The following is a 16,310-nucleotide window of genomic DNA, read 5'->3' on the forward strand; positions in this document are numbered from 1 at the left end:
CATACATGAGCACAAAACAACATCTTGGCCATACCTTCAAGATTTCCAACACTTCATCTGCCTTCTTCTGTGACACAATGGCATCATCATAGAAGCGACTGAGCTGCCGCTGTAGCCAAAATGCATCAATATCCCGAGGGTGCAAATCCTTCTTCTTGGAACTCATCAGTTCCCCCGAGGCAACAAGCTACGGAAGTAACCGGGTCGTTAGCTCACACCATGTCTCTGTCTGCCCAACTGCTTTCCCATAACCCTGCAACAAAATTCTCCTTGCCACCCACAGCCTACCAGCCTTTGAGGACTTCCCAGAATTAAAAACAGGAAAAAAAAAAAAAACAAAACCCTGTTGTATCGAGTTCAGAAGCATACCAAACTAACATTTCATCAACACATGTCTTTGGGAAGAATGAGTGACTGAAATCTTAATAAAATCAAGACACTGCAAAGTTTATTGTGGGGGCACCTGGGTGGCTCAGTCACTGAGTATCTGCCTTTAGCTCAAGTCATGATCCCAGTATCCTGGGATCAAAGCCCCGTATCAGGCTCCCTGCTTGGCAGGAAGCCTGCTTCTCCTTCCCCCACTCCCCCTGCTTGTGTTCCCTCTCTCGCTGTATCTGTCAAATAAATAAGTAAAAATTAAAAAAAAAAAAGTTTAATATGGCTCCTATAAAAGGCTACCTTGGTAAGTTAATATATAACAGGACCTAAGTAGGAGAAACAAACACTACACCCAGAAATCGCCTAGCCTTGCAGGAAAGGGCAAGAAAGAGCCGTACTTACGTTAGCCGAAAGTGTGCAACGCACCACAGCCTCGTCCCCTTCCATGTCATCATCAGACGCCTCTTCTCGAACCTCTCCGTACACATCTTCATCACCTTCCTACAAAAATAGCCCAACACCAATTCATGATTTGGAGGTGACCCTAACATCACCATAGACCCTCTCCCTTGAGTCCCTTAAAATTAGCTCCATGGCTGGAACAATGGCTCTGGGGGGAAACCAATAGCTTCTCGGAGCCAGGGTCAGCCTTATTCCAGAGTACACATAACTGAACGATCTCATTACCCTAAGTCCACTTGGCACGGGTTCATGAGATGGTTCTACTCTCTCTTCTGCCTCTCCCCTTAGGCTGCCACAGTGGCAACCAACTGGATCACAGTCTTTCTCGTATACGCACAATCAATAAATGAAAAAAAGAGCTATCAACTAACAAGAGGGAAGAACGATAAAGCAACTATGCTTGGGAAAACACATAGTGATCCAGAGATGTGGAGACCACTTAGCTCGCTCTCCACTGTCTTTACTCACACTCTCTCAAACTGTAAGTACTCAGTACTTAGCAGAGGATCAGGTTACACACTCTCTCACACTTTAAGTTCTCAGTACTTAGCACAGGATCGGGTTACACACTATCTCACACTGTAAGTACTCAGTACTTAGCACAAGATTGGGTTACAAAGAGGTACTTAATTAGAAAACATCTGATAAATGAATGAATGCTACAAGTGAAGCACTCCCCTATAGTTTGTTGCCACTTTTTTTTAGGTTTTAAGTAATCTGCACCCAATGTGGGGCTCAAACTTAAAACCCTAATATCCAGAGTCACAAGCTCTACTGACTGCACCAGTCAGACATCCCTAGTTAACTGGATTTTATGATTCTAAATAGCAACAAACCTGGAGCACATGCAACTCTTGATCTCAGGGTTATGAATTCGAGCCCCACGCTGGGGGCAGAGATTATGTAAAAAGAAACTCAAAAAAAAAAAAAAAATCCTATCATGGCACCTGGGTAGTGCAGTCGGTGAGCAAACCAACTCTTGATTTCAGCTCCAGTCATGATCTTGAGGGTGCTGGGATCAAGCCCCAGGTCGGGCTCTGCACTCAGCATGGAGTCTGTTTGACACTATCTCTCCCTCTCCCTCTGCCCTCCCATTCATGCTCTCTCACTCTTTCTAAAAAAATAAATACATCTTTAAAAAATAATCCTATTAACTACACTGCAGGAAGCAGCTTAGCAGTCATCCACTTCAGGCATCTTATTTAGCAGATGGAGGAGGAACAAGCAAAATGACCTGCCTGAGATACAGGGCCAAACTTCAGATCTCATGGCTCCCAGCTGGGGGCTCTTTCCTCTGACTCTCTTGTGCTACCCCTGCTTCTGGTCTTACTTAGTATACGAGATTTTGAGGCCAGCACCTTACCTGAGCCAAACCTGCCCACTGAGAACCATAAAGCAACTCTGAAAATTTTTTCAAGTGTCCCACTTGTACCTATTTACTTATATTCAAGAATTCTGATGAGCTGATAAATTTTATCGGCTGCTACAACTGTTACTTAGACAACCATGACCGTAACAGGCCCATGCCCCTGGGCCAATGTGCATGGTTTAACAACTGGCAGCAGGACACAATACTGAGAGTGGAAAATTCTCACAGTAAGATTGAAATGGAATAAAACAGTGGTGTACACCCTTGATGAAGGTATACAATGTACTTTTTGCCTTTCTTTTTGCTGATCCACTTGGTTGGTTTTAAAGTATTGTTATGTTTACATTTATAAGCATAAATTTGCTTTATAAATCCCTAAAGATAACCGTAGCAAATTTTTAGCAGAATAACATTTATGGGGTGCCTGGGCGGCTCAGTTGTTAAGCTTCTGCCTTCGGCTCAGATCACGATCCCAGGGTCCTAGGATCAAGCCCCGCATCAGGCTCCCAGATCAGCAGGAAACCTGCTTCTCCCTCTCCCAGTCCCCCTGTTTGTGCTCCCTTTCCTGCTATGTCTCTGTCAAATAAATAAATAAAACCTTAAAAAAAAAAAAAGAGTAACATTTATGCCCAAAGCTGACACCCACACAACACCATAAAAATTTATGTGGCTTAAGCTAGGGAGCTTCTTTACACCAGAAGTAGTCCCCTCACCTTAACAATATAACCGACAATGGGTTGGTTTGCTTTATCACTCACCTCCTCATCAGACTCAAACTGAACATTCACACCATATGTCTCATCAATGTTGTCATCTGCAACAATAAGGGATTAGAAAAAGACAATAGTAAATTAGTGAAATGAGGTACTATGGAGCTAATTCCTCCCCAACTACCTGACCTACCCAGCCTCACTACATATCTATGGTCTTAGGACCCACAGATGAAGACACTTGACATAAGAAAGTCATTCATACTGCCACGGCTAAGGCCTTCTCTAACCCACCAACCTTGGACACAGCCCCACGCTGCTTGAACTACCTGAGCACACCCCACCCCCACCCCCACACAGGCTCTGCCCACGTTTTCCCCTAGGTTCTATACAAAAGGTCTTAAGACTAAGAAACAGCTGTTATAATCTATGGACTTGGATTCACAGATCACAAGTTCTCAAACACCCAACAGGTTATGGGAACTCAAGGACACATTCAGAGGTTTTAATGATTGAGGCTTGAAAATCAAGTTTAGAGATCAAAAGCAACCACTTAAAATGATATGGACATAAAAAGCTCAGTTACCCATATTCTGGATTTCCTTGTCTCCACCGTAGTCTGTGATCTTTTTGCCCAAGTTCACTAGCACATGGTATCTGGTATCATCTGTCTGACCCAACAGCAGGTCTATCTCCTTTCTTCTTTCCTTGTCCCGAAGCTTTTCATTCTTTAGCACAGCTAGAACTTCATCAGCTGCCCCACAAAGGATATCACGTGGCTGGTGGCAAAAAAAAAAAAAAAAAAAAAAAAAAAAAAAAATTAGAGCAAGACACAGAACATCACTGGCCAGCTTTATGTAACAATGGGATATGAAGAGCCACACCTCTTTAAAACCTGAATACCAGATTCTCACCAGTTTCATTACTATTAACTAAAAAACACAACAACTGTAGGAAAACCCATCTGTTTTTAAAAAGATTAGGTAGGTGGTCACAGGAAGTAGGACCCAGCTTCCACAACAGTCTGGTGCATTTCTCCAGGTGACAGAGACTGCTCAGTGTTCCTCCAGCCCACGAAACTTTTGGTAATTCTTCGTCCTCACCAGAGCCTCTGAAACTCATAAAGACCCTTAATCTAATCCCATATGTATAAGGATCAAGAGCATGGATTCCAGATATAGAACACCCAGGCTCATATGGTGGCCCTGCCGAACACTACCTCTGCAACGTGGGAAAATTACCCAACTATTCTTTGCCTCTTATCTCTCAATGATAAAATGGAAAATGAGTATTAATTGCACCTAGTCGCAGAGCTAATGTGAGGACTGAAAGCAAGCCCATGAAGTGAGTCCTCACTAAGTATCAGCCACTTCTACAAACTGCTATGGCCCACGCAGAAAAATCCACAGACAAGGTTCTCCTGGTACCTCCCTACCGTGACTCTCTCCCTCTCCAAAAACGCAGCTTCACCCGCTGGCTTCCTCACCTGGTCTCCAAGAGCAGCCTGGATGAAGCTGAGCAGCACCTCATAGGTCTCCCGGGTCTCTTTAGTCTTAGGCTTATAGATGATGCCCACCATCTCATCGATGCCCTCGGACAGGAGGGTATAACCCTTCATCTTGTTAATGTCATGTCGGTCCTCATCACGCTTTCTTCGCCTAAAGAACACATGATGTTTAACAAGCACAACCTACACCCCAAAAAACAAAACTAAATCAAGCCTACCCTCCTCTCCTCAGCTTCATGGCACACAGGTAATATTTAAAAACATGAATCTGGGGCACCCAAGCGGCTCAGCGGGTTAAGCCTCTGCCTTTGGCTCAGGTCATGATCTCAGGGTCCTGGGACGGAGCCCCACATGGGGCTCTCTGCTCAGCAGAGAGCCTGCTTCCCCCTCTCTCTACCTGCCTCTCTGCCTACTTGTGATCTCTCTCTCTACCAAATAAATAAATAAAATCTTAAAAAAAAAACACACTGCTCAAATGCTCAAGAAAAGGGGGATTTTGTATCCCCCGCAAATCATTTTCTCCTTGGTACTCACTTGGCTCTTCTTTCCTCCTGCATCTGTGGTTTGGTCCGTTGAGCCTTATCTCCCATCCGGGTGCCCTCCAACTTCCCAACCAGGGACAGCACCTCTCCCGTGGGTTCATCCCGCCGGGTCCGATCAATGAGAGAGCGGTCAGCTTGGAGGACAAGATTCGAGTTCTGAAAAGATCACAATGTTATCCAAGTACTGACAGGAGTAGGGCCACTTCCTGTATCACAGCAATACGACTTGATAATACCAAAGTTAGTAAGAACTGCAGCAACTAAGTGCTGATAAGCACATTCGGAATAAGAAATTTTCCTCAAGATGAAAGAGCGCCACACAACTGCACACGAGGAACGAGCGATCAAATCAACTGAACGATCCTGGCTCCTAACACTGCCCGCGATAACCCACACCTGGGAAAAGTGCTGCCACGCTGGGGGTGACACAGAAGGGGGCGGGTATGGAGCCGAGGGTACAGGGAACAAACACTCCTAGCAGAGCTCTTAGTCTATCCCGCCCGCCCTAGTCCCTACTGGGGTTATTCATGTCGCCATGTACCCCTTCGCCCGGATCTGATTTCGACTCCGTTTTCGTGGTTCACCTGCAGGCCTTCAGACTAGAACCTCCGCGTCCCGCTCCCCAGTGGGTTCCCTAGCCTGGGTCCTTCCCCGAGCCCACACGCACCGCCTTGTACTCGTACTGCAGGCTACGGGCGGTCACATCCGCCATGGCCGCGACTGTTCAGGGATCTCAGAGTCCGCTCCCCTCACCGCACGCTACCAAAACCGTTGCTGCCCGCTCCCGCTCCGCAGCAACAACGCAGGACGGACGCACAGGAGAGGGAAAGAAACGAGCCCCTTCCGCTTCCGGGTCGCGCGCCAGAAGTGTGGGTGGGGCATGTCTCCGGTGAACGTCCGGAGCTGACCCGCGGCCTTCCGGGTGGGGTGGGCGGGGCCGAGGCGCCCGGATCCGCGAATCCGGTCACCCCCGACTCGGGCTCTGGCCACTTCTTGCGTCTTCAGGCCCACGGCGGATAGGCTGTCTTCGCGGTACTACTTCCAGGAGCCCTCACATCATAGCGAAACGCCCTCCTGCCTAGCCCCCTCTCCTGGCCCAAGAGCTTTTCTACCTGCTTCTTCCTCACTGGCCACCGTCCAGCGTGATCTATGCTGGCCAGGGGTACCAATCCGTTCCTTTTCCAGTTGAGGAACCCAAAGCACCCACCCAGCGAGAGATTTAAGAGTGTGTGTGTGAGAATTACTGGTATCCTCCTTTGGGTTTCAATTCTGTATCTAACAATTGAAAGAGAAGTCTCACCCGTTCCACCTAAAACCCATACGTCTCAACAAGACCCTCGTTCTGGGCCGGCCCGGGCCCCTCCTTTGCACCCAAATGTTTGTCTCATTCCTTCGCAGAGCCCAAGGCAGCTAGCTGCCCTCTTGGCGGGACCAGTTCCCTGAAGACAGTGACTTAATTTCTTCCTCAGCATCAGAGTCCCCCGGGCCAGGAGACACCGCTGCCTTCCCACCCCGAATTAACCAACCTGTTCTCACCTGCGGAATGGCATCTACTAGCTGAAGTTACCTCACTTAGAGCCTGTTGAAAAAGGAATGAAGGGGAAAATATGTAGTAAGCCAAAGGAATGCACATCCTCTATAGCAGTCTCTGGGCCAAATTTGACCTGCAGGGGTGTTTTGTTTGGCTGTTGACTCCTTACTTAAAAATTGGGATAGTTCATGAAAAATCTGGACTTCTAGCATTTATGGAGCAATCAGAAAGCTGGCCACATGAGACCCACATTCCTACCTGGCCTCCTTGCCCAGTGCTAATCAGCAATTTGCTGTCTTAGAGGATACACATGCTCCTCCCACTGCTCCTGTTTTCCCATACCTGGCCCCTGTAGACCCTGTAGTTTGCAGCCCCGACCCTATTTTTGTCTGCTACCCGGGCCTTCCAAGGGACAGTCAAGTCCTTGTGGCAGCTCTGCTCCTCAGTGGCTTTGTGACTGTGAGGTCACCTGGTTTCTTGGGGTAAGCATCATTTTGTCATCCTTAAAATTGAGACAGTAAAATTTTCCCCCGTATGTGTTGTGATTAAATGAGGTAGTGTGTTTAAAAGCACCCGTGAGTTAATTGCCTGACTCAAGGTGGGGGCTCACTGAAGGTTATTTAAATCTAAATCCTCAAGACTGACTTTTATTTTGTGGCCATCCTGTGGCTCACTCACCTGACACAAACGTATCTGAAAAATATTTCAGGGATTCTGCTCTGTGTTTCTATAGGAGTTGTATTCACGTTCACAGAAAAGCCTGGGCTGTGGGCCTATCTGTGAAACAGAGGAGGAGTGGGGAGTGACTACTCATGGGAACAAGCTTTCTTGCTGGGGTCTTGGTAATGTTTTAGATTATGGGGACAGGTGCACAACTCAATGCATATTAAAAATCATTGAATCATACATCTTTTTTAAAAAAGATTTTATTTATTTGAGAGAGTATAAGCAAGAGACCACAAGCAGGGGGAGAAGGAGAGGCAGACCCGGCTGAGCAGAGAGCCTGATACGGGGCTCGATCTTAGGACCCTGAGATCATGACCTGAGCCAAAGGCAGCCGCTTAACTGACTTAGCCACCCAGGTGCCCCTGAATCATACATTTTAAGTGAAAGAATTGTGTGGTACATAAATTATATCTCGGATGAAGGTGTTTTGTTTTGTTTTGTTTTTTAATTTTAACAGGATTATCCCCAGGAAGCTGAAGGACCCAGAGCACCCTGACAAGCACAGGGCCTTGGTGGGGGGTGTTCCTTACCAGGTTGGGTTCAGCTTTAATTTTCTTCCAGTTTATGTGTGCCCCATTGTGCTGCCTCTGCCGAGATTCAGAATTCAGTATTCCCTAGTGCCATGCCTGGACACAGGGTTACTCAGGCTCCTGGACCCTGCATTCCTATACCTTAAGACCTGTCATTTCATTTAGTAACCTCTCAAATATGTGCACTAAACTTTGTGAGCACTGTTAGGGACTCAGAGAAAAACAAAATGCAGTTAGAACCTTTGAGAAGTTATAGTCTTGGAGAAATGAAATGTAACAGTAACTGCAATTAAAAAGCTGAGTGGGGGTGTCTGGGTGGCTCAGTCAGTTAAGCATCCAACTCTTGGTTTTGGCTCAGGTCAGGATCTCAGGGTTTTGAGATCGATCCCTATGTCAAGCTCCACGCTCAGCAGAGAGTCTACTCAAGATTCTCTCTCTCCCTCTCCCTCTGCACCCCCCCATCTCTCTCTCTCTCTCTCTCTCTCTCAAATAAATAAACCCTTTACAAAAAGTTTTAATTAAGAAAAAAAAAAAAAAAAAGCTGGGGCCCCTGGGTGGCTCAGTCAGTTAAGTCTCTGCCTTCCTATCAAGTCATGATCCCAAGGTCCTGAGATCAAGCCTGGCATAGGAGCTCTCTGCTCAACAGGGAACCTGCTCTTCCCTCTCTTGCTGCCTGCTGCTCTGCCTGCTTGTGAGTTCTCTCGCTCACTCTGTCAAATAAATAAATAAAATCTTTAAAAAATAAATTAAAAAAGTGAAAGTTACCAAAAAAGAAAAATCCCATGTGATCCATACCTCCTCACCTCTCCCCCTTAATTACAGCCCCCCAGCACCGCCTCTGTCAGAAAGTTTCTCCTTCCTATCCTGACCCCCTGTCCATTGCAGGGTATTCAGGAAACTAGCTCCTCATAAAAACACCCCCCCCCGCACCCCCCCCCAGCCCGGCCCCTCCAAAAAACAACCGTGCAACAATAGCCACAAGGGGGCGTTGTGGGAGGTCAGAGAAGCCACTTGATTCAGGAGAATGAGCAAGAGTTTACAGTCGTAAAGGATGGCTAGGATTTCAATAGAGGCAAGGAGATTTCAAGGCAATACAGAAGCAGCAAAGGATGAAGGTGGGAAGACAAAGACATGTCCTAGGAACTGTTAGGAACTCAATTCAGTTGAGTGAGGGGCAAATGTAAGGAATGGAACAATGTAATATAATTTGGATAGATAAAATTTAGAATCTCTTGAAAACATAATGCCATTGTAAAGAGTTTTTACTTTAGTCTAGGAGACCATAGGAACCCATACAGATTTCTGGGTGGGCAGGGAGGGGGTTGTTTGTTCTTTGCAGCTTTATTTTTTTTTTTTTTAAAGATTTTATTTATTTATTTGACAGAGAGAGATCACAGTAGACAGAGAGGCAGGCAGAAAGAGAGGGAGAGAGGGAAGCAGGCTCCCCGCTGAGCAGAGAGCCCGATGCGGGACTCGATCCCAGGACCCTGAGATCATGACCTGAGCCGAAGGCAGCGGCTTAACCCACTGAGCCACCCAGGCGCCCCTTCTTTGCAGCTTTATAGCAGGTGTTAGATTAGAGGGAATACATCTAGGTTAAGCAAAAACTTACAATTTATCACATGGCAAGCATTTGCATAGTACCACTTTAGCATACACGGTCTCATTTAACCCCCATAAAGCCCTATTAGATATAATTCCCCCATTTTAGCAATGAAGAAATCAAAGCCCAGAGAAGATAACTGACTTGCCTAGCCTCACCTACCTCAAAGCCAGGCTGTCTCATCCCAGACCCCCTGGACAGAGGCTTCCTCCCAGAGCTGGGCATGAGGAAGGTGATTCCCATACTGCTAGGTAAGGTGTAGTTGAGAGACTGGGGTGTAGGGGGATCAGAAACAGGAAGTACAGCTGGAGGGCTACTGAAGGAGGCACAGCAAGAGATGTGTACCTGATGGGCATACCACAGGCAGGGGTAATGGAACATTAGACAGGGGAGCAAAATTCAAAGGGATTTGGTGTCTCTGGTGTGTCCAGGAAGCCCTTAGTTTGCTGGAACCATTGGGGTTGGATAAGAGGAGTACTGGGTCACCAAAAAGCCCCTGGAAACTTGTGTACTAGGTGGTGAAATGCCTCCTGATCTAGTAAGGATAGTAAGGATAAAGGATTGAACATTAACATTCTGGGGTTTGAGTGAGGCTGACTTGAATGACCCCAGTAAACAGCATGTCTTTCATGGAGAAGGGATTCTGTAGATGGTCGTTCCCTCTCCATTTGCCTAGAACATCAGTTCACCCAGTCATGCACACTTTTGAACTCCATTCCTTTATTTCTTCATTTAGCAAAATTTTATTGTCTCCTCTGTGCCAGTCATCACACCAGGTTCCAGGCCTGCACCAGCAAACAAGATCTATTCTAGGCAGGTGACTATTTAAGATTGAACCATGTAGTGACAAAATTGATTTTCTAATTAATTCATCTGGTGTATGTCTCTAAACAGGCTTTTCTCCCTTTCAGGTCTTTGCCATAGGAAGCAATGTCCTTGTTTTAACCAAGAGGCAGTTTGATGTAGTGATTAAAAGCATGATCTCTTGTGTCAGGCTGCTGGGGTTCAAATCCCAGCTTCACCCTTTCCTAACTGTGCAATCTTATGTCAGTTCTTGCTGCCTCAGGTGCACCCCCTGTTGAATGGGGATAGTTTTACCTACTCCTTAGGGGTGCTGGGTACCTAGAACTCCGCCAGGAAATAGTAAGGATAAAGAACTGTCCGACAGAGCTGTGTTTCTTAAAAGCAGTTATGAAGTACTTTGTATCTGGAGGCAGTCTGTGATTGAACATGAGAAAGCTGTCTCATTCTGTCATACCCTTGCTTATTATAAATGGTCTTACTGGATGGCCCTTCCACCCAAAACTTGGCTCTCAATGGCTGTTGGCTCTTCTCCAAAGTCCAGCCATCATGTGGGAGATGACAGTTGGCCAGGACAAGGAATACCCAGTAGCGTGGTTATAGGTTGGGTGGCCTTGCTAGAATATTGTGGGTTGAGGCCACATTGTTAGGCTAAGTATGTCACCTCACCAGGTGACTGATTCGCAGGGCCTCCTGAGAACTCATTTTGGAGTGCAGGTTGCCATATGCTTGTTGAGATATGGAATAATGTACTAACCATATATGAGGTGGACTCCTTGTAAAGCCAGCCACGTATCAAGGTACGGCTCATACTGGTTCTGTGAGGGATCCATTCCCAATGAGGCACCTGGTGGCTTGCAGTTTCAAGGACTGGCTTCTGCCACAGATGGAGGACAGACGGTTGTAACAAGCTGAGTCTCCTACTTGCCCTGGGAAGCTCCTGTTAGTCTTTCCCTCTCCCTACTATCCCATTCTCTCCAGTTTCCATTGCAGAGTAGAGCTTTTAAAAGCAAAAACAGGGGTAGCTGACCGGCTTTGTCGGAAGAACATGCAACTCTTGATCTCAGGATTGTGAGTTTGAGCCCCACATTGGGTGTAGAGATCACCTAAATAAGCAAACTTTAAAATAAATAAAGAAACAAAGGAAAAAAAGAGAAAGAGCAAATAGGCCGTATCTGCACTGCATCTTACCACACCCCTGCCCGTCTTCCTCTCTGGGCCCCGATTTTCTTTGTTCTTGACAGCTGCAAGTCTCTGCCCAGTAAACTCCCCATACCCCAGACCGCCAGCTGGGATGATATCCAAGTCCCAAGCCCCAGTGATGTTTTCCTGAGACACTGTAGCCTTACCTGTGTATCCAACCAACTTTTTAAAAAGCCAACGATGGGAATGCAAGCTGGGGCAGCCACTCTGGAAAACAGCATGGCGTTCCCTCAAAAAGTTGAAAATAGAACTACCCTATGACCCAGTAATTGCACTATTGGGTATTTAGCCCAAAGAGACAAATGTAGTGATCCGTAGGGGCACATGCACCTGAATGTTTATAGCAGCAATGTCCATAATAGCCAAACTATGGAAAGAGCCTAGATGTCCATCAACAGATGAATGGATAAAGAAGATGTGAGATATATATATATATATATATATATATATATATGTGTGTGTGTGTGTGTGTGTGTGTGTGTATCTATACACACATATACACATACACACACACATATATATATACACACATACGACGGAATATTGTGCAGTCATAAAAAAAGAAATCTTGCCATTTACAATGACGTGGATGGAACTATAGGGTATTAATGCTAAGTGAAATAAGTCAGTCAGAGAAAGACAATTACCATATGATCTTAGTGATGTGAGGAATTTGAGAAACAAGACAGAGGATCATAGGGGAAGGAAGGGAAAAATGAAACAAGATGAAACCAGAGAGGACAACCATAAGAGACTCTTAATCTCAGGAAACAAACTGAGGGTTGCTGGAGGGGAGGGAGGTGGAAGGGATAGGGTGGCTGGGTGATGGACACCAGGGAGGGTATGTGCTGTGGTGAGCACTGTGAATTGTGTAAGACTGATGAATCACAGACCTGTATCCCTGAAACAATACATTATATGTTAATTTTAAAAAAGTATTTTTAAAAAGCCAATGAGCATGGACACGGTACTTGTCATGCACTTGTGGCCCGGTGAGAGGATTGTCAAATGTAAGCTCTTCTCAGGGGTAGATACTGGCAGCTGCAGGCAGGCTGAGTGAAGGCTTAGAATGCTAATTCCTGCCAGAGACCAGTGTGCCAAGGACATGGGAAGAGAAAGCACAAACCAGTGCGTCTATCACACTAGTACCTCAGAAGCTCCTTGGGGGTCCTCTGCAATTGCTCTTCTCCCCCTCTTCCCACCAGAGATAACTGCCTCCCAGACTCTCATATGAGCCAGGTCCTTGCTTTTCTTCACAGTGGTACTACGTATGTACGATCTCCAAACAATATATTGCTCAGTTTTGAGGAAACGAGTAGCAAGCACAGTACCCTGCACAAAGACAGGGCAATATGGTCCCAGCAGATGGAGGCAGCAGAAGCAGGGCAGATGGAGCAGAATGCCTGTGTCAGAGGCTCGCCTCAGCTCCCCTGAATGTGGCTACTGTAGGCCGTGGGTGGGCGAGGCCACAAAGGAGGCCTGGAAGCACAGGCTGCAGGGTGGCTGGGCATCCAGCAGGGTCCTGGTATGGACCGGTGCAACTTCTTGGAAAAGGATACATGTGAGGGGTTTTCACTGTCATTTTTAAAAAACGTTCCATAGCCAACTCTCACACTTTTCCTGATAGTTTGGTTAAGTATAAAATTCTAGATTTGGAAACCACTTATCTTCTTGCTTCTAGCACAATGCTGAGAAGTCTGACACCCTGCCTCCTGATCCTGTGCATGTGACCTGTTTCTGTCCTGAAGCTTGTAGAATCCTCTGTCCTGAGTGTGTTGAAATTTTATGATAAGGTACCTTGGTGTCAGTTCGTTTTCATCCATGTGCTAGACACTTAGTCTCAGCCTGAAAACTCAGGTCCTCCAGCCATGGGATACAGGCTCTATTCCTTCTTCAGCACGATTCCCTCCTCTCCATTTTCTGCTCTTTTTGGGCCCTCTGATTGTCGTTGGTGGGACCTACTTGGCAACCATCTTAATTTCTCTGTACTCTTTTCTAGCCCTTGGCATTTTCACTCTAATTTGGGGAGATTTCTTCTGTTTTACCCTTCAGTCTCTATGGCACCGGCCATGCCTGTACATTCCTCAGTCCACACCTTTGCTTCTTTGTCAGTCAGGAATGCCTGTGGCTAGTCTTGATCCTTCTAAGGCAGATGGGCCACCGTCTGTTTCTCAAGGTCTCCCCAGCCTCACCTTCAGAGTCAGTGGAACATTTACCAGCATCTCACTGACAATAGGTGAGCAAATATAAATAAATCCTAAGTCAAAAACATTGAGGAAGGATTCTAGAATCCTTAAAGATGAGACCTAGCCTGTGCCGGCTATGGAGTAATCATCCCTCAGCTCCAAACCCACCTTCTATTCTGGGCCACCCTGCAAACCACATTTCTGCTCTGCTAGCTACTCCCATTTAGGTGAGGTCAAGGGGAGGCACGTGGAGGAGACTGCAGGGCTGGAGAAGGGACGTGCTTCCTCTTGTCCACTTCCCGAGCCTGTGAGCGCCCCCCAGTGGCGCTTCTTCGTATGGGTATGGGCAGTCCCCACAGCAGCGGTTCGCAGGTCTTCCAGCGAGCATGTGCAGAACCAGCTACGCTGCATCCTTCATCGGGCGCCAGCACCCGCTGGGTAGCACCCCCTGGGGCGGGGAGGGGCAGTTTCTGCTCTGCGGAGCCCTCTTGAAATCCTTTTCATGTTTTCCTCTTTGTTCCTTTTGTTTTCCCCGCTCTGGCGCTGGTTGCTTCTGGCAGTTGCTACTTGACACCTTAGATTCCCAGCACACCTAGTCAACAGTTCTTTGTAATAAGATCTTTGTTCATGTCACAGGTTTCTGTCTCCTGACTAGACTGTCACTCTTAAAACGCCCACCCTTATTTTACAGAAACTCTCGTCTTTATCTTGTAGGAGGTGACAGAGACAGAGAGGGACACTTTTAAGGCAATATCCTGAATTCAGGGCTCTTGTTTATCCGAATAGGAGATGGTTTTCCCAAATGGGTCTTCCGTTTTGACAAGGTAGTTGTTCTTGAGTGTTCTTGCCAAGGACATCCAGGGGTGAAGCTGAGCATTTCAGCCCTGGTGGCTTCATTTCTTTTTCCACACTGGCCATATTTCTTCCTGGCACAGGGTCACTTTTTCACCCTCTGACCTTCAGGTGCCCACTCTCCTCCAATTATGTTTTTGTGTCCTGATGGCTCCTTCAGCAGGAAAAGGGAGGGCAGCACTGATTCCTTAGCCTTTCCTTTTAGGGAACAGCCTCCCTGTACTCTGGTTCTGCAGTCTTTTTAATTCCTAAGGAACTGTCACCAGATTTCACTTTGGAAAACCCAGGTATAAATGAATTCCACTCATTCTTATCCAATTAAAACAAGCTCTAATGTTAGGGAAAATTTTCTGTTATTTTCTGTTATGAAAAAGTACTCTGCCCTTGGATTCAGAAGATCTGAAACAGTTTGCTCCCAGAGCTTCTCGTGGGAAACTGTTCTATTTCCTTCCTGGGGGGGGGGGGGGGGGGAGTCTTGCTTAGCAGAGCTCCAAAAGGAAACTTTCCCGTCAGCCATCTCCAAACGACAAAGGAAGTTTATGTACATTGGAAATTCAACCACCTCCACCACCCACTGCTGCTCTACGCAGTCGGAATTATTATTGCAGAGATGGGGCAGGGACAATATAAACATGAAGAAACACTTCATCCAGAATGAACAACGTTGAGGTATCAACTCACTGAGGCACGACACAGCCTATGCCAGAGATACAGATGCAATACTGTCCCATTTAACCCAACAAAGGTTTTTCTTTTCCTCCCTGATTTGAGGATATGTTCATATGGAAATCTTATGAAGGTATCCAAATGAAACCACCACCTTCTCTTTCATAAATCATTTTTATCCAGAAGAATAAAATGTGATGAACTCAGGACTGTTGGAAGAATCCAAGGCAAACAGTTTGGTGAGAGTGGAGCCCAGAGAGCAGCACTCTGCTTCTCTAGTCACACATGAATGGTGCATCTGGTCCACCTGACCTGCGCGGGAGCAGTTTCTACTTTACTTCACTGAACAGAATCATCCCTGGGAAACAGGACGAGAGAGAAGTGTGCTGCGCTGAGAGGGCACTCCCAGGAGTAAGAGCAGAGCAGGAGCAGCACTCAGCTGGCATGGGGAAGGGTGTGGGAGGCTTCACCCCCTTCATTCCCGCAGCATCATCCCCTTTTCCTCGCAGTATAGCAGAGCAGGTGACGTTTTAGACCCAACTGGGAAGCACCTTCTGGGGGTGGGGGTGGGGAGTGTTTTGTTTTGTGTGGTGTTTGACTTAGAAGCAAGTTCTTTATGATCAAGAGTTATCTCCAATTACATACCTCACTGCTTCTGATCCAAGATCTCTATTTACCTAATGAATGGTGACAGGGTGCTCGGGCAGAGACCCAGAACCTACCAAGGACAGAGTTACTTTGATCAACATCTACAAGCAGAGCCTATGATCTGAGCAGCATATAGCACAGTAGCTAAGAACAAGGACTTCAGAAGCACAGTACTTGGTTTGAGGTCAGTCTCTGATGGCCATCTGCCCTAAGGCAGTTTCCTTTACTCTGAAGTACCTATGTCTCTGTGTAAAATGGGAGTGAGAAAAGTGTGTTCCTCTCAAAGACGCTAAGAAGGCTAGGTGAGGTGATCCACAGAAGGTACTAGTAACTGTCCCTTAACAAAGCTTAGCAATTTTTACTACCATCATCCGCCAGCAGAATTATAGGCCCAAGGGTCCCAATCTGGAAATCTGACCTCCAGCCAATGTTTGATTTCTTTCTCCTCTCCTCTGCCATAAGACAAATCCTCTCAGCCTTTAAGTGTTTCCTGCCTTTATGGACAGATGGGTATCATCTAGCTAACTGTATCCCCACTGAAGGAAAGGACCAGCTCTAACTTATGTAGAATGTACTAAAATATTTGGCCATGCATT

At 46.5% G+C, this 16,310-nt stretch overlaps 1 protein-coding gene across 1 annotated transcript in view; it reads right to left on the minus strand.

Annotated features, from left to right (window-relative positions):
* Positions 1-5,819, minus strand: part of SNRNP200 (small nuclear ribonucleoprotein U5 subunit 200) — a 28,975-nt gene extending 23,156 nt beyond the window's left edge. The window contains exons 1-7 of the mRNA XM_080814577.1: positions 5,636-5,819; positions 4,961-5,124; positions 4,406-4,577; positions 3,506-3,698; positions 2,968-3,023; positions 781-879; positions 35-187 (exon numbers count right to left, since the gene is read on the minus strand). Of these exons, the coding sequence (XP_080670703.1) occupies positions 35-187; positions 781-879; positions 2,968-3,023; positions 3,506-3,698; positions 4,406-4,577; positions 4,961-5,124; positions 5,636-5,680 (882 nt within the window). The 5' untranslated portion in view covers positions 5,681-5,819. The remainder of the gene's footprint in view (positions 1-34; positions 188-780; positions 880-2,967; positions 3,024-3,505; positions 3,699-4,405; positions 4,578-4,960; positions 5,125-5,635) is intronic.
* Between the last annotated feature and the right edge of the window lie 10,491 nt (positions 5,820-16,310).

This window comes from Martes martes, assembly GCF_963455335.1.
Source record: "Martes martes genome assembly, chromosome: 9".
In the NCBI taxonomy this organism is placed as follows: domain Eukaryota; kingdom Metazoa; phylum Chordata; class Mammalia; order Carnivora; family Mustelidae; genus Martes; species Martes martes.